Genomic DNA, 25,358 nt, shown 5'->3' with positions numbered 1-25,358 from the left:
TGGACAATTCCGCTTCCAACCTGTAGGGCGACCGCAGAGGAAAAGTTCCTTGGTGTTGCTTTAACACCAAAAGTGTAACCCTTGACGATGTATGATATGGGAGTAAGTTCACACAAACAGCATTTTTTTTTTTTTTTCAATTTAGTCCAAATAAGGCTTGGGCCAGCTTCTCATTCTTTTGTTTTATTTAGGGATGTTTACATGTCTATATCTTACAGTTTGGTTATAAATATGTCTATACAACATAAAATCAATAACAATAAAAAAAAATAAAGATGATACAAATGGAGTGAGAACAAAAGGCATTAGGTTGGATGTTGTACTTTCTGGTCTAATTTATTAAATTGTCCTTCAATGTCTTTGTTTTGGCTCAAAACAGCATGTGGGTTAAAACCTTATAATCCCAGGATACATTGTCTGAAAGTTATATGGATATACATATAATTTGCTGACAGAATAATGTTTTTATTTTCCCATGACTTGAGAGACATTTGACTGAGGCGGAAAGGATTCTGTCCTTCTAAACTTCCTGCTCTTCCACAATTTATGCATCATTTATTCACTTAAATATCATCTTTTTGATACCAAACATTGTCTTATCTGTTTAATAATGTTTTGATACCTGAGATTTTTTTATTATTATTGTGGGTTCATCATATATGTGTTTTATATAGTAATCTATTTGTGAAACCAATGCTGATGTTAGCAGGTCCGGGTATGCCACTGCAATATTATTCGATATCACCTGAAGCAAAATAGGCTAAGTACATGTTATTTTCTGCTCACAAAGCAGGATGTGTCTCTTATTTTCCTCTTCACCAGCTCAAACCAACTATGCTACATTATTAAAACAATGAAACAAGATTTCATAACTATAATACAAAGTTCAATATAGCATATCACAAAAAAGGCATCTTTCCTATTTAGAGCTAGTATGCAATACAACTTGTCACTTTTCGTGAAAGGGTTTTGGATTCAGTGTCTCGACCGTGACGGCAACCAGCAACCTTCAAAATCACACAAACAGGACATTTAGATGACCTCAACACATCACAATAGCTCTTATATTTTGCATAAAACAATTCGAGGGATATGCACTGTTTTTACAGATGCATGGCTCATCTCCTTACTTCAAAGTGACCAGATAGTGACACCTTTCTGTCAGGGTCACTATCGTCAATGATGATTAATAATTAACATACAGTTTGGATTGGTGGTATGGTTCTGTTAAGTTCTGGTAAGAACTCCATGCAGCCTAGCATGGATAAGACCATGAAGTGCAGTGAAAGCACTCTTAGAGTAAACAGAACATAATCAACATATGTATTGCAGATATCATTAATGTTCTTAATGACAATAATTGAATGTGACAACGCAATATAACTATCTGATTTGAAGAGGAATATCAGGACTGTAGAGGATGGGTGATGTAGGAATGTAATTACCTCCTGAGCAACACCATCAAGCTGCTGATAATACTAAATTGACCTTATATGCTGTGATAGGCGTCACATTCCTATAGGTATAGACGTGGATCAGCTGAGAGTCAGCATGACTGTTGTTTTTATATCTGACCAGGAGTAAAGTTTCACTTATGAAATCTGAAATGTGGAAACTTGTTCAACGACCTAATTTTGAACGCACTCCCACACTTGGCTGTACTGTAACATTGAATGATAGTGACTTTGAACATTGAACATATTGACATTAGCAGTTAATGGGTCATCCTCCAATGAAGACTTTTTGTGGTGAATCACTGGGGTGAACCCTGAGGGTCTTCTAAGGAGATGAGATAATCTGTGGTCTTCTCTGTAACCAGCAATTTGTGCACATCGCAGGATACAGAGCAGTTGGCAATATCCAGACCACAGCCGTCCCTCTGTAGCTTCTCAGTCTCTTCTGAAGCAAAACTGTCTCCTAGTTCCAAAAAAAAAAGTATATATATATATATATATATATATATATATATATATATATATATATATATATATATATAAGAACTCAGAGAAAGCAGGTGGGTCAATGACATGACAGATGTTTTTGTCTGAATCTATTAATTTATTCAAAATTACATTCTAAATGCAATTCATACATATGAGTTAAATAGACCTCTATAATTTCTGAATTAAAACAACATTTTTGTTTGATCATTTTGGGGGCATAAAGTAAAAAAAAGCAGCAACTTTCCTGATGTCAAAAATCTTAATTTTTGTTTTCTGTTATGATATCAGGACACATTTTTCACATTAAATTAGTCATGTGGTTATATATATATATATATATATATATATGTAAAATATTACGTCTAAAACAACTAAAACAAATGGCGGTAATTAATGGGAGAATATAGGAAAGGGGATTATTCTTACCGGCATCTGAAGAGCAAGCAGGGCATATTGTTGTTCTGGGACACCCTACAACGTGAAGTACCTTTTCATCACCGCAGGTAGAGGTGTCCAAAACCACATAGACCTACATACACACAATGTGTAAATCTACAATACTGTCTAATAAAAGCAAAGAAGTCGCTCACTGAAAAATCAAAAACTGACATTAGGTACAAGCATCTTACCTGTGGAGTGGCTGTTGTCGTCTCAGTGAAACTGTCCTCACTTATGCTTATGTCACCCACAACCTCCTCTGAGGGACATGTTCCAAAATGTCTTTTAGACCTGACAAACAGCAAAATATTGACATTGTCTGCTTTAGTTATGAAGTCTGTAGATTCAATTAACTCTGAATACATTTCTTTTGTTTGCTTGTTTCTGAAAGGCTAAATGTCAAATTCATTGAACTGGCTCCTATGAAATGTATTATAGCCACATAACCCTAATATCTATGTAAATAGTAGTCTGAGGTGAGGATTTTTTTTTCTGTTCATGGATTGGCACCCTGCTAACTGACACCGAGGGCAAAACCAATCTCTGGATCCTGTTGAGTGAGAATGAAATATGGAGACCTGCAGTGAGACGTGAAGGTATAATAAGTAGCATTATTACAAGCATGTGAATTTGATATGTGTCTCACCCCTGCACCTGGGGCAATAATGGGCTTAGGGATAAACCAAACCAGTGTCGTTTTTGTGTGTATGTATGTGAGAGAGTTCAAGTGTGCAAAGTTGATATAGATAGAAAAATGGAAGAAAAATAAAATGGAAACACGAGTAACCAAGTGAAGAACACAATTATAGAGAGAAAAATTGCCACCCATGTAGCTTTTAAATAAGGTTATAGATCACTGGGTCCATTTAGGGGCATAGGAATGACCTATTTTGATGTGTAATTGCTGTAGTACAAGCTAAACCAAGCATGTAATTGAAAAAGTGCAACTCTGCATTGAAGTGCAAGGGGCCAGAGGAACCCGACATAAGTATGCTGCTTTAGAAAACACCAGACCACGGCTCAATGTCACTAAACCCCCTAAACACAGGCATTGAGAATTAGATACTAAGCCAGGGCGAGGAAAATATCACCCAGCTGTTTTGATGTGTGTGTGTGTGTGTGTGTGTGTGTGTGTGTGTGTGTGTGTGTGTGTGTGTGTGTGTGTGTGTGTGTGTGTGTGTGTGTGTGTGTGTGTGTGTGTGTGTGTGTGTGTGTGTGTGTGTGTGTTAGACACATGCTCAAGGGGATGAAAACATCTTTAAATGTTTCATTGGCTTTAGCTCCAGCCTCCTCTCCTAATAAACAATTTAATGCCACTTTTACACGCTGTTCACCCGATAAAGCAGGGAAATGAACCCAGACCAGCACCAATCGAACCATTACAGGTTTTTGATGAAATGGAAAAGGCTGTTTTCAAGCCATTTTTATCACAGTCTCTATTTTCATCTTGTCCCTTGAATCCACTACAAATCGAAGGCATTAAGATTGAAATGTGGCAGATGCTTTGGTTTTTGTAGATTTTTCAATTTTATATTTTTCATTTTTCTTGACCATAATACATTAGGCTTGTGCACAGTCAGAATTGAATAACTAGTCCCTTTAATTTGAACTGATGAGAACATCAAATTTGAATGCATATGACAGGATGAGGAATTTACTGAATTGCAATTCAAAGAAATGTAACACAGACGATGTTTTTCTGGAAATTAAGTTTCTTGTTCATCTTAAATGATTTTATCTATCTACACTGTAAAAAAAAATGTATGATCAATAAGATATGACAACATATGTGATTACATTGCACTGTTCAACTTTTTGATAAGTTATACAGGATTCAAAATTTTTTTTAAGTCAGTTTAAATTACTTAAACATCCAAGTTGATTGTACTTAGAAATTTAAGGTAACAACCTGAAATCCGACAATGCTATTATTTTTTGAGTCTTGATCAACTTTGCATTTCTAGTTAAAAAAATAATAATTCTACTTCAAAAGTTGTATTAATTACATTTATATTTAATTACATTCGTGGTGCTAGCAAAAAGCAATTCCGAATGACCTCTAGTTGGTGTCCACATACCTGTGTTGTGGTCATGTAGTGAAGATATTATTAGATATTAAGATATTATATAAGATATTATTATTTCCCCCCAAAACATTAATAATTTAGATTATTTATTCTTTGAAAATCCAAATTAATAAGTGTGCTATTAACGTGCATCTCTGACCCCCCTGCAAGCCGTGCCTCTCACCCATAGCAGTAAGAGATGCTGGCAGCGATGGACAGAAGGGTGATGAAGAGCACAATACACATTGCTATAGTCATATTCCTCCTCTTCTCTTCTTCAGCCTGATGCAACTCCCACCATTCAAGATCACTGAACTGACAGCGCTCCCCCATGTAACCTAACACACAGCTGCAGCACACACACACACATACAGATCATTATTAAATGCAATATTCATTATTTCAGTCAGTGGACATACAGAACAGAATAACGGAATAAAATGGTCTATGGGATATGCTTAAAGTGTGTCCTTTTCGTCAAGGGAAAATGTAAAAATAAAAAATAAAAGATGATGATTTTTAGGACAAGACTGCCATCTACTGATTATTAACCACATTTTAAAAATCAGCTTAGCTTTTAATCTTAAAGGAAATATATAAATGGATAATGAGAATATAAAAAAATCAGGTTAAAGTTTCTGCATGACAAAAGCTACAGTATATAATCAAACACTTGCTTGCAGGCATAAGTCTCCATCTCAGGGAAATAGAAGCACACTCCGTCATACAGACAGTACGAGTCGTGAGTGGAAGGACAGCTCTGCACAACATTATTGTGTTGCCATGGCGATGTGACATCAAATGGACTGCCTGTACTCGGCCAAGAGGAGGCGCCCTTAAACTCCTCTGCAAGGAAACAGAGCATGAAAATGAGGTCACTATTATGTTGCATCATACATTTCTACTAAATGTCAGTACATTACTCTTTTGCACAAACTCAGCTTAGCAGGTCCTATCAAATAACTGCTCATGGTATCAAGCCATAATGGCACATACTACATGAAGCTGAGAAGGTACTGTTTCAGTTTAAACATTCAGAAGATGAATCTTACCCTGACAACTGAATCCAGTGCCTGTGAACCCAGATCGGCATCTACACTGATATTTTCCTACTGCATTCAAACACTCTGCGTTTACATCGCAGTCGTGCATATCTAATCTGCACTCATCTATATCTGTAAAATACACATAAACATCTCTGTAATTAGGAAAAATATGTAATGTATTTGTATGTATGTATGTATGTAGGCCTATATATACAGGTCCTTCTCAAAAAATTAGCATTTTGTGATAAAGTTCATTATTTTCCATAATGTAATGATAAAAATTAAACTTTCATATATTTTAGATTCATTGCACACCAACTGAAATATTTCAGGTAGGGCTGTCAGTTAAACGCGTTATTAACGGCGTTAACGCAAACCCATTTTAACGGCGTTAATTTTTTTATCGCGCGATTAACGGTCTTTTTGGCCTAGCAAACTTTGTAGTTTTTTTTTCACATGCTTTTGCAATAGGACGCGGCATGGACGTTTTGAAAGCGCAAGCGGATCTAGCTAGACCGGAAACAAAACAACAGGCACGCCGCACACACTTGTTTGGGCTTGCGAGCCGGATGCGCGAGCGCGAATCTCTCTGCTCGCGCGTGGAATATAATGTGCCGAGCACGAATCTCTCTGCTCGAGTCGCGCGCTCTCAGATACACGCTGCTCTTGTTAGAATTTTCTATGGGCTCGCTCAGACAATATGTGCCTGCACTTAAAACGTGTTCAGTGCAATCGCGAATCTCTCCTCTTCCCCAGCTAACAATTTTAGGTTATAAGAACGTTTTCATAACGTTCCCATTAAGTTATAAAAACGTTATTTCTGAATGTTATAGGAACGTTCAAAACGTCCAGTTTTGAGTGGATGACGAGCGCGAGACACCGAAATGGATGCCAATAAGATTCTGAATGGAACGTTTACTTTTTAAAAGTTGCCAAATGGTTCCATTGACGAGACCAAAGTGATCTGTGTGTTTTGTCGTTGTGAACTGAGCTATCATCATCGCAGCACGTCCAGTCTGAAATACCACTTGATGATGGCCAAACACACACACACACACACACACACACACACACACACACACACACACACACAGCTGATGCGAATTCTCCGCCCCCTCGTCAATATCAGGACCTCGTCAGTATTTCTTTCACCCTTTTATTGATGGACAGTGTTACATTGTGTGAGAGATTATTTGTTCCAAGTAAGAATGTTTTAGTGTGAAATTGAACACAATATATGCCAATGTTGTTTTCAATAAAAAACATTTGCACAAAGCAAGCCGATCCACTTTTCCATGTTGATAAGAGCATTAAAATGAGAAAAAATAATGGGACAAAAAGAAATCAAGAGACATTTAGAATAGATAAAAATGTGCGATTAAATGCGATTAATCGCGAGTTAACTATGACATTAATGCGATTAATCGCGATTAAATATTTTAATCGTTTGACAGCACTAATTTCAGGTCTTTTGTTGTTTTAATACTGATGATTTTGGCATACAGCTCATGAAAACCCAAAATTTCTATCTAAAAAAAAATAGCATATTTCATCCGACCAATAAAAGAAGTGTTTTTAATACAAAAAAAGTCAACCTTCAAATAATTATGTTCAGTTATGCACTCAATACTTGGTCGGGAATCCTTTTGCAGAAATGACTGCTTCAATGCGGCGTGGCATGGAGGCGATCAGCCTGTGGCACTGCTGAGGTGTTATTGAGGCCCAGGATGCTTCGATAGCGGCCTTAAGCTCATCCAGAGTGTTGGGTCTTGCGTCTCTCAACTTTCTCTTCACAATATCCCACAGATTCTCTATGGGGTTCAGGTCAGGAGAGTTGGCAGGCCAATTGAGCACAGTAATACCATGGTCAGTAAACCATTTACCAGTGGTTTTGGCACTGTGAGCAGGTGCCAGGTCGTGCTGAAAAATGAAATCTTCATCTCCATAAAGCTTTTAAGCAGATGGAAGCATGAAGTGCTCCAAAATCTCCTGATAGCTAGCTGCATTGACCCTGCCCTTGATAAAACACATTGGACCAACACCAGCAGCTGACTGTGGGTACTTGACACTGGACTTCAGGCATTTTGGCATTTCCTTCTCCCCAGTCTTCCTCCAGACTCTGGCACCTTGATTTCCGAATGACATGCAAAATTTGCTTTCATCCGAAAAAAGTACTTTGGACCACTGAGCAACAGTCCAGTGCTGCTTCTCTGTAGCCCAGGTCAGGCGCTTCTGCCGCTGTTCCTGGTTCAAAAGTGGCTTGACCTGGGGAATGCGTCACCTGTAGCCCATTTCTGCACACGCCTGTGCACGGTGGCTCTGGATGTTTCTACTCCAGACTCAGTCCACTGCTTCCGCAGGTCCCCCAAGGTCTGGAGTCGGTCCTTCTCCACAATCTTCCTCAGGGTCCGGTCACCTCTTTTCGTTGTGCAGCGTTTTTTGCCACACTTTTTCCTTCCCACAGACTTCCCACTGAGGTGCCTTGATACAGCACTCTGGGAACAGCCTATTTGTTCAGAAATTTCTTTCTTTGTCTTACTCTCTTGCTTGAGGGTGTCAATGATGGCCTTCTGGGCAGCAGTCAGGTCGGCAGTCTTACCCATGATTGCAGTTTTGAGTAATGAAACAGGCTGGGAGTTTTTAAAAGCCTCAGGAATCTTTTGCAGGTGTTTAGAGTTAATTAGTTGATTCAGATGATTAGGTTAATAGCTCGTTTAGAGACCCTTTTCATGATATGCTAATTTTTTGAGACAGGAATTTTGGGTTTTCATGAGCTGTATGCCAAAATCATCAGTATTAAAACAATAAAAGACCTGAAATATTTCAGTTGGTGTGCAATGAATCTAAAATATATGAAAGTTTAATTTTTATCATTACATTATGGAAAATAATGAACTTTATCACAATATGGTAATTTTTTGAGAAGGACCTGTATACTGTACAAATGCACGCACGCACGCACGCAGGCGCACACACACACACACAGACACACTACTGTTCAAAAGTTTCAGGTCAGTACGTATTTTTGAAAAGTCTCTTATGCTCACCAAAGCTGCATTTATTTAATCAAAAATACAGTAAAATATCATTACAGTTTAAAAAACATTTTTCTATTTTAATCACAGTTTTTCATTTATTTCTGTGATTGCTAATATGAATTTTCAGCATCATTGCTCCAGTCATCAGTGTCACATGATCCTTCAGAAATCATTCTAATATGCTGATTTGGTGATAAAGAAACATTTCTTATTATTATTCATTTTTCATGATTCTTTGATGAAAATAAATTTCAAAAGAACAAAAAATAAAACAGAAATAGAAATAGAAACATTTAAAAATAGAAACATTTGACTCTAAACTTTTGAACGGTAGTATCACACAAATGTATAGTCATATAGCTGATATTCAGACCAATGCTAATGTTGCCTTTATACAACAGTTCAGTAAACAAGTTGAAATTGAATAACTTAAATTTTTTGTCACAATATTGCCACTACTACATGCTTAGCATGCAGAATGAATTTCCGTAGTGATGTTACTGTATGAATCAATGTTTCTGAAATTAATCAGTTGAGTGAATGATTCAAAAGACAGTAACAAGCCACAAATACACAAAAGTGTGTGTGTGTGTGTGTGTGTGTGTGTGTGTGTGTGTGTGCTGTGTCTGTGTGTGTGTGTGTGTGTGTGTGTGTGTGTGTGTGTGTGTGTGTGTGTGTGTGTGTGTGTGTGTGTGTGTGTGTGTGTGTGTGTGTGTGTGTGTGTGTGTGTGTGTGCTGTGTCTGTGTCTGTGTGTGTGTGTGTGTGTGTGTGTGTGGTCGTACCCATACAGTGGTGACCATCTCCACTGAATCCAATCTTGCATTGGCAGAAATATCCACCTGCTGTGTTCATACACTCAGCCTCAGAAATACTACAATCTACCAGGCCTGCTTTGCATTCATCAATGTCTATACAAACACACACAATCACATATTGTCAATACTGTATGTGCTCATCTAAACAAACCTATATTTACATAAAGACTGATCAATACATCCAATAACAAGTGCACACGGCACCCAAATAAACATCAATACACCTACACTCAAATTCAGTTTCACACATACATCACAAACCTGCTGCTTCAGTCTATACAAAATCAAAATCATCTGACATGTTGTGCAAACACACAGACTTACACACACTTACCCACACACAGTTCCCCATCTCCGGTGAAACCTCTCACACACTGACACATGGCTCTGCCCTCCTGCAGCACACACTGAGCGTTCACATCACATCTGAGAGAGTAGCAGTCATCCTGGTCTAAATTAAATGAACATCATTCTCAAGTTCAATTATTACAAATTAGTCAATCACAGTATTCAGCAACCACAAACATTTGAATAATAAAAATGATTAATACATATCTGGTCTATGATGAATGAAATTGTTGTGAATATTGTTCTACCCGAAATCATCTTCTCTGTGTAAAGCATGGCCAGTGGTGTGCTCTCATCATTCAGCGTTTTATTTCTCAGACGATCACTTGATTCACCATCATCTGATTCTATGTGGAATAATACAGCTCTGTTTTATTCAAACAGTTACTTTTCAAATTGCTTTGATGGTTTAATGCAATTATATATGAATCTTTTTTTATTATTTGTATTTTAACTCAATTATCATCACACTGACCAGTGAATGATGTATTAATCGCCAGACAGTCTTTTCCATCAGCTGAAAGAACATGCTTTGAGTGACATGAGCAGTGAGCCAATCCCAGTCTGCTCTCACACACTTGGGCACATCCTCCGTTTTCATGAAGACAAACATCTGCTCCTAGGAGAAATAAACATGCAGTTCACAATCTGTTGAGTCAAAGATGGAATTAAAAGATGTATAAGATGGAAATTATAGTAGTTCACTTTATCACAATTAGTGCAAATTCAGTGGAATTTTAAATAATATCACTACATTGATACTAGGTTCTTGGGAGAACCTTGGTTTTTTTTCTCCATTCTGTCACCTGATGGAGTTTTGGTTCCTTGCCACTGTCGCCTTTTTTCCGCCTTCATTCGCCATTGGCTTTTGGCTTGCTTAGTTGGGGACATTTAACATTTAATTTTGAATTTAACAATACTATTACAACTTTACTTTCCTGTTATCTCTGTAAAGCTGCTTTGAAACAATTTGTATTGTAAAAGCGCTATATAAATAAAGGTGACTTGACTTGACTACATTGGTTTGAGCGGATGTCTTTGGTCAGTTCATTGGTTTGAGTTGAACTGTCAATTTATCATGTTAAAAAGAATTAAGAGAAATATTTTATTATTGTGTAAATAATTACGTTTATTATTAATGAAGTTTATTTCATTCACCAGAGCAAATTTCATATTTTCACATATTTGGTGTACCCTTTTTCAAAAATAAACTACCGTTCAAAAGTTTGGGGTCAGTTATAAAAAATTAAATACAGCAAACGTGCATTAAATTGATCAAAAGTGACATTAAAGACATTTACATTTGTATTTCTATTCATGCTGAAAATCATAGGAATGAGTTATATTTTAAAATATTTCAAACGAATAATATTTCACAATATTACGGTTTTACTGTATCAAATAAATGCAGTATTGGTGAGTACAAAAGACTTCATTCAAAAACGTATTAACATCTTAATGATCCCAAATTTTTGAAAGAGTGTGTACTTTCATAGACAAAGGCATATTTATTTTTACAACATTATGGAGTTAATGTATGAAAGGAATGATCCAGTCCAACCTGTTTCCCTCTTTAGTTACACACTAAAGAATGACAACCTCCATTTCCTTATGCACGTTATTAAAAAAAAAAGGTTAAAAATATGCTCATAATAGGACACATCATCTGTACCCGGTTTGGCAAGAGGGTGGACAATAACCAGAGAAGCTGGTTGGATAGAGTCATCATGGACATGTTCAAGGTTTCGTCCAGTTCTTCTCATGTCTAGCCGGTAAAGTAGGTGACCCTCACAGTCACTGACCCAGAGCACATTCTCAAATACTGCAACGTCAAATGGACGACCTGAGCCAAAGCAAAAATAATCAACAGAAAACATATTACACATAGAAAAAAAAATTGCCTATAGGTGTTTTTTTTTTGTCATAAACCAGCAAAAAAGCAGATTTGCAACATAAGTTTGTGCCTACTTCCATCATGTATACATTCAGTATTTGCTTGTGTACTGAAAGTGTGTGCGTGCATTTGGCAGAGAAGCCTCACCTACTTGGTTTTCGCTTAGTATATGGCGATTAGACCCGTCCAGCTTGGCAGACTCAATCACACCTCTGCTCAGGTCACACCAGTACAGACGCTGGGAGCCGTGATCCACAGCTAGTCCACTAGGAGACACCAGACCGGTGTTGACCACAACTTCACGCATGTCTCTGTTCAAACCTGACCGCTCCACTGCAGGACGACTACCCATGTCTGTCCAATATACCTTCCTCCAGACACAAAGACAAGAAGTTCATGTATGATTACGAGTCAAGATCCATTTTAATGTTTAAGAAAAGTGCTGCTTGGAATAACATGAGGGTGATTAAAATACTGATTTTTTTTTTAACTCTTCCAAGATAAAAGATATTCAGAATAAAATAACTGTGGCCACTGTACAATTTTAAGTTTATATAATTTAGGCAAATCGCAAAGAAGAAACATGCGGTTTCAAAAGTCTTACTCCGCCTGAGGATGTAGGGCAATGCCTCTGGGTTTTTGGATGTCTTTCTCTATAAAAATCTCCCTGTCAAGGCCATTTAAACTGCTGCGGGAAATAGAGGATAATCTGAAATGCAGAATGTTAAAGTCAGTTGAGCAAATAAGTAAGTTGTTAAGGAAGTGTGTCTGTATTCATCTGTAGCCCACCCTCTATCAGTCCAGTATAGCTTGCGATGGACCCAGTCCACAGCCAGACCCTCGGGTGAGTCGAGTCCAGTGGAGAAAAGCATCTCTCTGAAGCCTCCATCCAGTGAAGCCCTTTCAATACGCTTCAGGCCTTTATCTGCAAAATACACCTAAACAAACAAACAAACCCAAGTGACTACTTCCATATGAGACATTATCATTATTTGGTTATAATTTCAATGATTTCAAGGACATATTGAAAGGAAAATTATTTTAAATAAATAAGTAAATAAATAAATATGTTCTGATTTAGTTGAAAACAATAAGGTTAATCCCAATAACTTTATTCTATTGGCAACCACTATTTTCAACAGTAGGCCTACATTTAGCACATATAGTAAAAAACAAAACAGTATTTTGTATTTTTTTTTTCAGGATTCTCCCTCCTTTGAATATTTTGTGGATTTATTTAATTATTTGTGGATTTATTTTTTATTCAAAATTTTGACATTTTGAATGGGCCAAAAAAAGGCCCTGAATCTATGTACTGTGCAAAATGTGTAGCCTACATGAATGAAAGGGAAAAAGTGTATCCTCTTGCACTTATACTCTGTGGCCACTAGATTTCAGTAAAATACAGTATTGTAAACAGTCCCAACAGGAGCCCCTGAATTTTATTCCTGTTTTCTTACATCATATGACATTTACATCTTATGCCCACTAGAGGGCAGTTGTAAACACATAATCACTGCAGTGGCCATCAATAAACTCTCACAGCATGCTTTTTTTAGCCATGTGTGTGGCTGTGTTTGTGTGATATTTTACCCTTTTCTGCACTGGATCATAATCCACAGCAATGATAGAGCCTCTCAGTTCCTCCAGTAGTTTTCTGCTCCTTTTGCCATTTGTGGTAATCTGTCTTATATCCACTACATTGGCAAACAACAGGTACGTTGGAGGTCCTGCTCGAAAAAAAGGAAATAGATTCCAGAAGATTCCAGACGTTTTAGGTCACTGGAAGCAAATACACTTAAATACTGATTAACTACATGCTTAACCCAATAATTCTAGGAGACAAAATGTGGGAGACAGACAGGCACCCTGGCAGAATGTAGAATATAAAGAAAGTTTGTCGGACTTGCCTGTGGCAGCACAGTGTTTACCATCAGACTGTAGCTGGTATCCAGGCTGGCACTCACACACCAACCTGCCTGGAAATAAAGTCACACACAACTGACTGCAGCCCCCCCGATCTGCAGACAAACAGCCTGAAACACACAGACAATGGTGAAGAAAACAGTCATATTTGCAGTAATTAAATAAGGCTTTTAACATACTTTGATTTGGAGAAAAAAACACACACACACACACACACACACACACACACACACACACACACACACACACACACACACACACACACACACACACACACACACACACCTGTGCATGAATGGCCATCAGAATTTAGCACAGATCCCTCTGGACACACACACACATCTCCTTCTGCTGTGTGTACACATGCATGATCACAAGCTGTAACATTCTCCACACATGGTTTAGCCTCTGTAGATGCACAGGGAGAAAGGTAAGCAGGCCATTTTTTCTGTATTTACAACAACAATAATAATAATAATACATTTTATTTAAAGGCGCCTTTCTCTGCGCTCAAGGACACCGTACAGAGATACATAAGACATTTAAAAGCACCAGAAATAAATAGAACAACATTAAAAAACAACAGGAAGAGGCAGAGCTATTGACATCAAGTGAAATAGGCAGTTTTAAACAGATGTGTTTTGAGTTGCAATTTGAAATGGGAGAATTAATCGATGTTTCTGAGTTGGGGTGGTAATGAGTTCCAGAGCGCGTCTAAATGCTCAGCTCCCCATTGGGAGTTATGGAGGGGCGGGGGCGATTAATTTTTCGTAGATGGAAGTAGGCAGACCGGGTAATGTTATTGATGTGGGGCTGATGGACAATGTGCTGTCAAGGATGGCACCCAGACTCCTAACCTGGGGAGAGAGTGAAACGGAGGAGTTATCAATAGTGAGAGAAAAACTGTTGGATTTGGATAAAGTGAATTTAGTGCCAATGAGGAGAACCTCAGTTTTATTACTGTTTAATTTGAGAAAATTTTGGGTAAACCAGGTTTTTATTTCCGAGATACAGTCAGTAAGGGAGGTGGGCAGGAGAGTGGACGATGGTTGGGTCAAGAGGTAGAGCTGGGTGTCATCAGCATAACAGTGGAATTGAATGTTAAATTTGCGGAAGATATTGCCCAGGGGAAGGAGATAAATGATGAAAAGTAGGACCCCTGAGGTAATGGCAGAGGGACTGGATTTAAAAGAATTAAATTGAATGAACTGAGTGCGGCCAGAGAGATAAGTTGTGAACCAGGACCAACGGGCTGAACGTGATTTCACCAAGTACCACATGTTCCTGGATCAACATCTTTGTTGATCCTGGAACAACTTTCAGATCCACCAATAATATTTGAGGGATAAGTTTACAGTTTATGTCAAGTTTAGGCTTAGAACCAGGGTAAGGTGCTTTAACATCAGTGTTATTCACCTATCATTTCCCTCTGATTTTAGGGAAAAGTTATGGGTAGGTTTAGGTTTAGGGGTAGGGATAGGGTAAGGACTAAATTTTGGGACAGGAATGTTGTTCCAAAATATGTTGATCTAGGAACATGTCTTACTTGGCAAAATCACGGAGACCCTGCACTCAAGTCGAGGAGGATGAGGATTGTATGGAGTCCAGAATCAGCTGGCATAAGGAGGTCATTTGTGATTTTGATAAGTGCTGTTTCAGTGCTATGAAGTGGACAGAAACCGGCCTGGAACTGTTCATACAGGTTATTGCGGGATAGATGAAAATGTAGTTGGGAAGCAACTGTTTTATCAAGGATTTTGGAAATTAATGGTAAATTGGATATAGGACAGAAGTTGTTGAAGTTGAAGGGATCGGCACCAATTTTTTTCAAAATTGGGGTAGTGGCAGCAGTTTTGAATGATGTAGGGACAGTTCCAGTGGTGAGAGAGGAGTGGATGATAGCAGAAATTAGGGGAATCAGGGAGGGAAGGCAGGCTTTAAGAAGCTGTGTGGGAAAGAGGTCAAGTTGACAAGTGGAAGGCTTGGATTTCCAGATGAGTTCTGTGATTTCTGAAATAACGGGGAGCTGGAAGGAAGAGAATGAATGTGTGGATGGGTGAAAGTCGGCTGAGATGCTGAGGTGAGGGAAAGATCCAAGGTGCTGGTGGATGTTTTTGTCCTTATAAAGTAAGATGTGGTTATTGTACATTTCTTTGTGAATAGTGAGACCAGTTTTTCTATAAAGATGTTCAAATTGCAGACGTTTGGCTTTCATGAGACGAAGATCGGGGGTGAACCAAGGGGCGGAGATGGAAAAAGAAACAGATTTGTTTTTTAACGGAGCAAGGGAATTAAAAATATTATGGAGTCCAGTGTTGTACTGAGAGACCAGATCATCGGGGGTGGATAGATTGTGAGTGTCAGGGAGGCAGAAGGAGTGGATACTTGAAGTGAGAGTGGCAGGATTGATATTCTTTATATTCCGGAATGAAATAAGGCGTGGTATTTTAGAGATGGAGAGAGGGAGTTTCCCAGTAAATGAGAGGAGAAAATGGTCAGTTATGGGGAGTTCAACAACTGTAAGGTCAGAAGGGATGACACCAGAGCAGCAGATTAAGTCCAGAGTATGTCCTCTGGAGTGTGTGGGAAAAGTGATATATTGCTGGCATCCAAAATTCTCCAAGCAGGAGGTGAAGTCTTTAGTAAGAGGCAGATTGATATTGTCCATGTGGATATTAAAATCACCCAGCACGATTATGTTTGGTGAGAGAGACGATAAGTGAGTGAGAAGAGCAGCAAAATCATTTAAAAATTCACTATTTGGTTTAGGAGGGTGGTAGACAGTAGCAATGATGGTTGGGGTGGGACCAGACAACTTGCAGACAGCAGATTCAAACGAGCTAGAGACAGGCACGGATATCGGCGAGACTTTCCACTTCTCGCGATAATTTATCACTAGGAGTGAATTCATTCAGCTGAGAAAAGTCGTTGGGCTGTTGCCATGTCTCGGTTAAACAGAGAAAGTCTAGCTTACGATCGGAGATGAGTCCTGGATGAGATGTCCCTTGTCTGTCAGTGAGCGGATGTTGTGTAGAGCGAAGTTGAGTGAATATATTACAAAAAAAAAGAATACAATATATATACAAAAATGACCAAATTAACCATATTTGTATGCTGTATTTTTCCACATATATTTTAGGCCATTTTACATTTATATTTTCTAAAATATATTTTATAATACAAAAAAATACAGATATTAAAACAGGTGATGTATTTTCTTGCCCCTTAAAGTACATTTTGTAATAATTTGGAATTTGAAGGTTTAATATCAGATTATATTTTACATTTGAATAATGTACATGCAGGGAATTGTCACATGCACAGATTTTGTAAACTGTAAATTATTCTACAATGCAAATTAGGAATGAAATTCAAAACAAACAAAAACTAACAAAAACAACATTACTTGAAATTATCCTGTTTATCTTTCAACTTGATTTTGATTAGTTAAGAGAAAATTAATTTATAACAGATATAAAAAAATAAGTTATTTTCAAAATAACAAAATTACAAACAGAACAATAAGGTCAATATCAACTGTTATAACCCTGCCATTTCAATTTAATTGTCACTTCACATATTATTGTGCAGCCAAGCAGTAATAGGATGGCATGGTCATTGCAGGAAATGGAATGACCTGCTGGATGACAAGATAATGCTGATGGCCTCAATCTTTCATTTCCAAAATCCCTGTCCTCAGATGATCAATTCTCACCTCAAAGTTTCCATGAACACCTCTCTGAACCGACAGATCTTGTGGCACTGTGCCTATCAGGCAGTCCTTATTCTGACACCTAATAATCCCAAATCCAATCACCCTATGTTTACAAAACACCAGTCCTGATATCAATTAAGAGTGTCTAGAATTTTTTTTTTATTCAGGTTAACAATGGATACATATAAAAACAGTGTCTCCTGTTCAGTTACATTACATAATGACAGCAGTTCAAACAGATATAATTACAGATTTGACTCCAGAGAGCTACAGAATAAGGAGCTATTTTTATCTGGAATGGTACTGTCACCAGTGCTGATGATAGATTCTGAAGAAGCCATATGGTGGGAAACAAGCCTCTTATCTGGACACTCTCCAATCCTGTTATGATGTCAGGACCATAATCCCACCCACAAAGGTCATGGTGCGAAAGGGGTCCATTGCTCAGAGTGAGTGAAAGCATTTGATGGTCTGAGACAATTAACAAGAAGATTATGTGACAATTTCACTCTCAAACTAAGCTTAAAATCAAAACTGATTTTAATATTTTTATGCAATATTGCTGTATTTATTATAAATGATTTATCTGTGCACATAAATTCATGTGCCTTTATAATCTTTAATCAAAATAACTCCCCCTCCTGCAGCGACATCTCATCTTTTCTCTGATGATATGTTTACTTGAAAGAGGGTGGGACATCCTGCCACTTTACATGACATCACAGCAATAGCAAACCAAAACCATTCAATGATCCAATAAATTGCTGATGGACAAAATCAAGTCCCAACCTACATTTTTTTCTTGTTCAAGCAGCTGTTTCACTCAATATGTCAAAATAGGGAAGAAAAGACTATTCATGCCGACTTTGAAATAATCTCCTTTTTTGCATAAATTTACATCTGCATTCAAAACTTAAATGTATTTAATATACTAAATTAATTATTCACAATAGGTAAAAATCTATTCCATTATTTATTTTATAATTCTATAACATCTATATTCTTTTATTGTGATTTCCTCATCACTAATAATTCTGAATATTCTGACAGACAGAAAACATGACAACAAACTTGATTGCATGTGTGTATGAGTGTCCGCAGGTGCGAGAACTGTATGGAGGGTTAATCTCACTGTTGCTTTGCTCCTGACCTGCTTAGCCAGGCAAAGCTGCTGACTAAATATGTTCCTTATTACTGATGTCACCTCATTATCTTATGGCACTGCGCTGTCCGGCTATGCTTCAATGCACAATTAGAGCATAAGCAATGAAGTCTAGAGATGCTCTCTGTCTCTTTCTAGCACTTTTTCCTTTTATAAATCTCCTTCTCCCTGATCCACGACTACCAGCTAGGGTTGGGCAATATGGCAAAAATATCATATCACAATTTTTTTCAGGAAAATCACGATTCACAATTTTATCACGATTCTTTTTCATGTTGGTTTTACTATTTTGCAAATGACTGAGCATTACAGTCAAAGTAATTTCCCTATTTTAAAAACAAAGCCTTGCACGGTAACAAATTATAAAATCAAAAAGAATGGCAGACATTTAGGCCAAAGTGACGAAGATAAAAATCTTTGTCATTATTTTCTTTGTTATTAAAAGATAAGAACAAAGATACACATTACATGTGCACAACACATAATATACAAATGAAATAAACAGTGCTTCATTTTTTTATTTACAGTAGGATTATTTAACAGAAGCATTCAAGAATCCACCGATACCGGCAAGGACACACTGGCACAAACACGAACAAAACTAGACAAGACACACGGACATCGGCACGGACACCGGCACGGACACCTGCACCAATAGCGGCTACACAAACAAAACTAGACAAGACACACGGACATCGGCACGGACACCTGCACCAACAGCGGCTACACAAACAAAACTAGACAAGATTCACAGACACTGGCACCGACACGGAAATACATTTTTTTTTTTTTTATCGATTGACAGCAGTAATAAAAATAAAACACTACATAGACTTCACTGTACGGTATAAATTATGCAATAATACTTATTAAAGCTACTATTAAAGTTCTAAAAGCAGTGAGTGTTGTGGCAACAGTGAGTGATTTTCTCTTTGTTTTGTGTTGTTTTAGAAATTAATACAGGTTTGCAACAACATTAGAGTGAGTAAATAAGGACATCATTTTCATTTTTGGGTGAACCCTTTAAGAAAAAAAAACCCTTAAGTGGCCGCATGTTTAGCATACTAATAGGCTACTGTCTCTTTAAGGCCGTATACACGCATATGACACGCACCCGATTTTCTTGTTTGCTTTCACTTTAGACATAACCAACTTTGTTGGTTATGTCTAACCAACATAACCAACTTTGTTGGTTATGCAAAGCTTGTGTGTAATTGACAGTATTAGTGAAATAAGATTCAAAAGATAAATTAGTCCAGTATCCAGGCGCTGTTTGACAGGCTTTAAGTGTCTGTACACTTCGGGTGTATGCGCTCAGGAAAGCACATGTTAGAAAAGTGCATCAGCACACGAATGAAATGTTTAACCGGAAAGGCTTTAAAGCATATGCAAATAATGAACTTTTGGGAATTGCAGTATCCCTTTGTGTGTAACTCAACCTCTGCGTTAACATGTGATGTGAATGTACAGCGCATTGTAGGCCTACAGTATGTTGGGACAGAGGTGCCAGAACTGCAACTGATAGAATATACAATAGCACAATACAATATTTCTTCAAAAGCAGATTGTGGAGACATTTTAATACACCCCTACTTCCAGCTCATTGGTATGCTAGGCTACTAGTGCTAGTGTTTCATAATCCATCCCCCATTCTCCAGTCCTACCTTGGCAGGTCTTCAAATCGGGCAGTAACTGGTAACCCTTAGGGCATGTGCAGAAGTAAGAGCCCGGGACATTCTCACATCCCAATGAGCACCCGTGATTCCACAGGGCGCATTCATTGATATCTAAACGAGAAGGAGAGATTTTTTTTTTTTAGACGAATACATTTTGAACAAAATAATAAGAAAGCTGTGAATTTCTATACTAATGCTATCACATATCTAAGATGTTACTGTGTTTCACAAAGTAAACGGAGGCTGTACCTTCACAGTAGTTGCCTTGTTTATTGAGGGAAAAACCATCCCTGCAGCGGCACAGACCAGAGTCACTGTGACTAGAACACACTTTCACACACTCTCCTGTGTGTCGATTGCAGCCTGCACAAGAACAAACAGCATATCCATGCACAGACCATCAATATAAAGTTGCTCTTTATGTGATTTTTAAGATAATTATAAGAAATTGTAACTCTTTCCCCGCCAGCGTAAAAAAAGAAGGGTGGGAAAATTGGAATAATAAAATAATTGTTACAAATAATTACAATAATTGTTCCAATGAGTTTTGTTTAGCAATTTTGAATGCACATACTGCAGCATACTTTACCATATTTTATTAAAGCAATTAATAATTTAATCTTTTCATTACCAACCTGGAGTGAATGGAGTTGGAATTTCCACCACCGGCTGATTGATGGGATGTACCACTTTGAGATCAGCAAGGGGGTGCGGCATCCTTTTGGAATTGACATTCTCCCCTCGGCCCCCTGTGTACTTATTTACTCGAGTTATTCTTTTTGACTTAAAGCCTATTAGGTACACATAATCCAGGAAAATCGTCATCCTCAGAGCCTGTGGTCTAGAGGTAGAGCAGAGAGGACATCTTCACTGTAAAAATACTTCTTTCTTTATTATAATAGTGTAATATGTGAAAGATTTTAGTTTTTATTAACCTTTACATTAAGATATCTCAATTTTACCTGAAGGGCTGATTAAATACGTTGATAATGTAGCCATCATAGTTGCAGGAGCCCATTGCAGTGTGCCCTTCTTGACCTTGCTGAACCCAGAACAGTCTCCTGTCCCGGTGGTCTATAGCCAGAACCTTCAGTGACAGTGTGTCTGCAGCTTTCAGCACTGTCGCCTTCTTCCCACCTGTCATGTCTGAACGCTGGATACTCGGAGTCACCCCATCGGACAACCAGAAAATATATCTGGAAAAAAAGTTGTACATATAAGTGTAGCATCGTTAAACATTATTCACATAGATCATCTCATATCTCTGTAACCTTCAACCTTCTACCATACCACTTATCGACTGAATACATTTTTAATGATTGTATGAGTGGATATTGGATATTATTGTTACACTTCTATTCACACCTCTATTATTAGACTTAGATTTAGATTGCCGTCGCGCTCACAAAGTTAATCTTTAAGAAACCAAATTACTTAATACTATTAAATATAATCTTTAACAAATATCAAAATGAATATCCTTTTTCATACTGTACATTATAATGTTGCGATGCACACTCAAAATCACTGAAAAAGCATTTTGGTTTTTAGTGTTTATGTATTTAGAAAAAACAGTATAGAATTTAATACAAGCCATTTTCAGTTACTGGCTGTGACATGAAAATAATTATTGGCCTATCAACCAGACATTTATATCGGTGCAACCCTAATATAAACATAACATTAAATATCAAATAAATATTATAAAAACAGTGTTTTTAAGTTAAAATATATAAATTAGATGACCCAATCTCCATCAATACAAATTCATTTTGGAAACTGGAAAAGTTTTTTTTTTTCCAGTTGCAATTCAGTATATGTAATAGTGTAGATTTATTTGTATTGAAAATAAAATGATTGCTTATTTAACACTTGTTTATCTCCTCAGACTACTCCTTCGACTTAAAAGTGAGGCCAGTGTGCTGTAGAATGCTGTTGGAGAGACCCTGTTAAAACTGCACCTATGTGCCAGTCATGTTCGAAAGAATGTGAGAGTCTGAAAGCTCCAGCATTTATAGCTAGCAGGCAAACTAGGATTTGAGCAACACAGTCCTGAGAAGAACTGTGAAAATGACAAAGGATTTAGTCATCTCTCCCAGAGAGTCAATACGCACACTACTGAGAGAACAGAGGAAAAAATGTAAAAAATCTTGTTGTGGGTAACAAGGTCTGTTCTGACCTATTGCTCCACAAGCTATGTCTCAATATGCTAACAACTTTCTTGCCATTGAAGTTTATGCTCTTTTTTGTAGTTTTTTTTTTAATATAACATAAAATATTTTTAATATTTGTTTAAAAATAAAAAATGCATTTAATACTTATATCACTATAATTGTGCATTTTAATTTTCAGGAGAGATCAACCTAAAAGGAGTACATTATTCAAATTCTTGCCTCTTTCCTTTCCATGAACGATTGTATAGTTTTGTATTATAATCATGTTTACCTCTCATTTGGATCAACAACAACACTTTTGGGCTGAGATAGGTCTCTCAAGACAGTGTTTTCATTGCTCCCATCTGTGTCCATTCTGTGTATCGTTCCTTTATCTGCATTGCTCCAGAGGACTGAGTTTTCAATCCAGTTCACAGCGAGACCAGTGATTTTTTTCACTGATGAGAGAAGTTTCTGAAAGAATAAACCAAAGGCTTGGAACAGGCTCCAAACAATCACTGATGACATTAAATATTAAAATACTGTATTTACAATATTTATACTGTATATGTAAAAAAATCTAATAAATAAATAAAACTAACATTAATAGGTCTTCAGTAGTACCTGTCTGCCTGTTCCATCCAGTCCTGCCCTGTTGATTTGTCCTGCATGTGTGTCAGCCCAAAACATTGTCCCCTCACTTAAATGGAAGTCCAACAAGATAGACCTTCCCACCCTAGATACGATCCTTCTCTGGTCCCCACCATCAAGGTTCATCCTCTGGATGCCCTTTCCAAGGCCAAGTAACAGATAAGGCTCCGAATCTTTGAAGACACAAAGAAAAGCTCTGAAAAACCTAATCAAAATGATGCAAACTGAATGCAGTTGTCACGGAGCCATCCACGTCATCACTCCCGCCCACTGCACCCGATCATTACACCAGATCACAGTCACCTGATTTCTAATCACCGGCACCTGCACGTCATGATTGCTTTCACTACTTCAGTCACAGTCTCCTGCACCTCAGTGTCTGGTCTCGTCTCTCGACGCTACAGACTCATCTCACCTGATAACCACCCTGAAGATACTTACCTGTTGTCCTGAGGTTCCTTCGTCCATCGTCCTGTGTTTCCTAGTCATCGAGTTCGTCTGTATCCTGCAAAGACATTGTTTCACCGTCAGTTAAGTGTTCACCATATCTGCTTATCATCATCGCACTCAAGTTATCCTGCATCGCTCATTCTGCACTTCAATAAACTTGTTATTTGCTTACAACTGCCTTGTCTGCCTTTCTATGGATGTGACAGAAGACCAGACCAACGCAATGCAGAGCACGAGCACAAGCATGGGTGTCAGGGATCCATTTGCCGAGTTGGTGAACGCAGTTCAGCACGCACTTACGCCATCAGCCCCCACTCCTTCACCTGCTGCCTCTGCCGGTCCCATGGCGCGACCAGCGACCTACTGCGGCGAGGTGGAGGATTGCAGCGGGTTTATCCTTCAGTGCAGTCTTCACTTCGAGATTCAACCCCATCTGTACACCTCCGATCGAGCGCGTATAGCGTTTATAATCTCTCTGCTCTCCGGCCGAGCTCTACAGTGGGCTCAAGCACTGTGGCAAGCAGAAGTTCCCATAACCAAGTCGTTATCAGCTTTTATTCGACATTTCAAAGAAGTTTTTGGTCAGACCACGTCCGCTCTAACCGTTCATGATCAGCTCTTCAATCTTCGACAAGGCACACGATCGGTGGGATCCTATGCCTTGGAATTTCACACACTCGCTGTGGCAAGCGTATGGAACGAAGTGGCTCTCCTCACAGCCTATCACCAAGGCCTAGATCCTGAAATTTGTTCATTGATGGTTATACATGATGATAACATGGGGTTAGAGCACTTCATCCAGAAATCGATCCGAGTCTCCCAGCGACTTACGGCTTGTCCATTATTCCAACCTGCTCTGCATCCTCCGCCTGGTGCATATTTAACATTTCTCCCCCACCATGACGCTCCGTACCGGCTGCCTGCATTCAGAGGAGATCTCGTTTCTGGTGTTGGAAGGATCCACCGCAGACATCATCCCTGGACGCCCATGGATGCTCCAACACGAACCTCGGATAAACTGGACTACTGGTGAGATCCTCCAGTGGGGCGCCTCCTGTCATCAGACCTGTTTAACCTCCGTGATCAAGGTTCCTCGTCCTCATTCCAGGTCACCCACTTCGTCTGTTGCCGTCAATTCCACTACCATTGAAAGTCCAGCGTCTGACATGAAGGTGGAGATTCCTCCAGAGTACCGGGTGTTCCAGGATGTGTTCAGCAAGCGGTTGGCAATGCAACTACCACCTCATCGACCATGGGACTGTGCCATCGACCTGCTACCTGGGGCGACTCTACCCAAGGGCCGAGTCTGTCCACTGTCCATCCCGGAGCAGAAGGCCATGGATGAGTACATCGAGGAGGTTCTTCGCCAGGATTTCATCCGTCCTCCAACGTCCCCTGCCGTTTCCAGTTTCTTTTTCGTGTCAAAGAAGGACGGAGGCTTGTGGCCCTGCATCGACTACTGGACCCTCAACTCACAGACCATCAAGTATAGTTATCCCCTTCCTCTGGACCCCTCAGCCCTAGAACAACTCTGTGGTGCCTGCATATTCTCCAAGCTAGACCTACGAAGTGCCTATCATTTAATTCACATCCGTGAGGATGACGAATGGAAGACAGCCTTTGTGACGCCCTCAGGGCACTATGAGTACAGGGTCATGCCCTATGGACTGTCCAATGCTCCTTCAGTTTTCCAAGGTTACATGAACGGAATACTCCGAGTCTTCCTCCAGAAGTGTGTCATTGTCTATATCGACGATATCCTGATATTCTCCAAGAACCTCACTGAACATCGGCACCACGTGAGACAAGTTATCCAGCACCTCAGGGAACAACGGCTTTATTTGAAGTTAGAGAAATGTGAATTCCACACTTCAACAGTTCACTTTCTGGGGTATATCATTGACCAACAGGGCATCCAGATGGACCAGAGGAAGGTGGACACAATCCGGACCTGGCCTCAACCAACGACCATCAAAGAACTACAGAGATTCCTTGGATTCACAAATTTCTACTGCAGATTCATTCACAACTACAGT

General features: G+C 38.6%; 1 protein-coding gene across 1 annotated transcript; it reads right to left on the bottom strand.

Moving 5' to 3' along the window:
• Positions 1-176: 176 nt before the first annotated feature.
• egf (epidermal growth factor) lies at positions 177-23,034 on the bottom strand. The gene is made up of 23 exons (XM_077247943.1): positions 22,846-23,034; positions 22,514-22,695; positions 21,031-21,264; positions 20,704-20,909; positions 20,318-20,431; positions 20,057-20,179; positions 13,801-13,923; positions 13,500-13,625; positions 13,183-13,319; positions 12,379-12,527; positions 12,194-12,298; positions 11,737-11,960; positions 11,368-11,538; positions 10,171-10,314; positions 9,944-10,042; positions 9,682-9,798; positions 9,315-9,440; positions 5,500-5,622; positions 5,125-5,293; positions 4,632-4,796; positions 2,573-2,672; positions 2,370-2,472; positions 177-1,917 (listed from the first exon to the last, which is right to left on the bottom strand). The coding sequence occupies exons 1-23, from the start codon at positions 22,996-22,998 to the stop codon at positions 1,754-1,756; spliced, it is 3,357 nt and encodes a 1,118-aa protein (XP_077104058.1). The 5' UTR covers positions 22,999-23,034; the 3' UTR covers positions 177-1,753.
• Positions 23,035-25,358: the final 2,324 nt, after the last annotated feature.

The sequence above is a fragment of the Siphateles boraxobius genome, unplaced genomic scaffold (genome assembly GCF_051911475.1).
Source record: "Siphateles boraxobius isolate OS27281-9 unplaced genomic scaffold, OSU_SipBor_1 3, whole genome shotgun sequence".
Lineage (NCBI taxonomy): Eukaryota > Metazoa > Chordata > Actinopteri > Cypriniformes > Leuciscidae > Siphateles > Siphateles boraxobius.
This window is presented reverse-complemented; position numbering and strand designations above follow the sequence as displayed.

Excerpts from the sequence above, each read along its gene's own strand:
- egf (XM_077247943.1), bottom strand. The coding sequence starts at position 22,998 with ATGAACCTTGATGGTGGGGACCAGAGAAGGATCGTATCTAGGGTGGGA. Across the intron at positions 2,673-4,631 it reads AGCATCTCTTACTGCTATGG|GTCTAAAAGACATTTTGGAA; the intron begins GTGAGAGGCACG and ends GCTGTTTGTCAG. Across the intron at positions 2,473-2,572 it reads CGACAACAGCCACTCCACAG|GTCTATGTGGTTTTGGACAC; the intron begins GTAAGATGCTTG and ends GTGTGTATGTAG.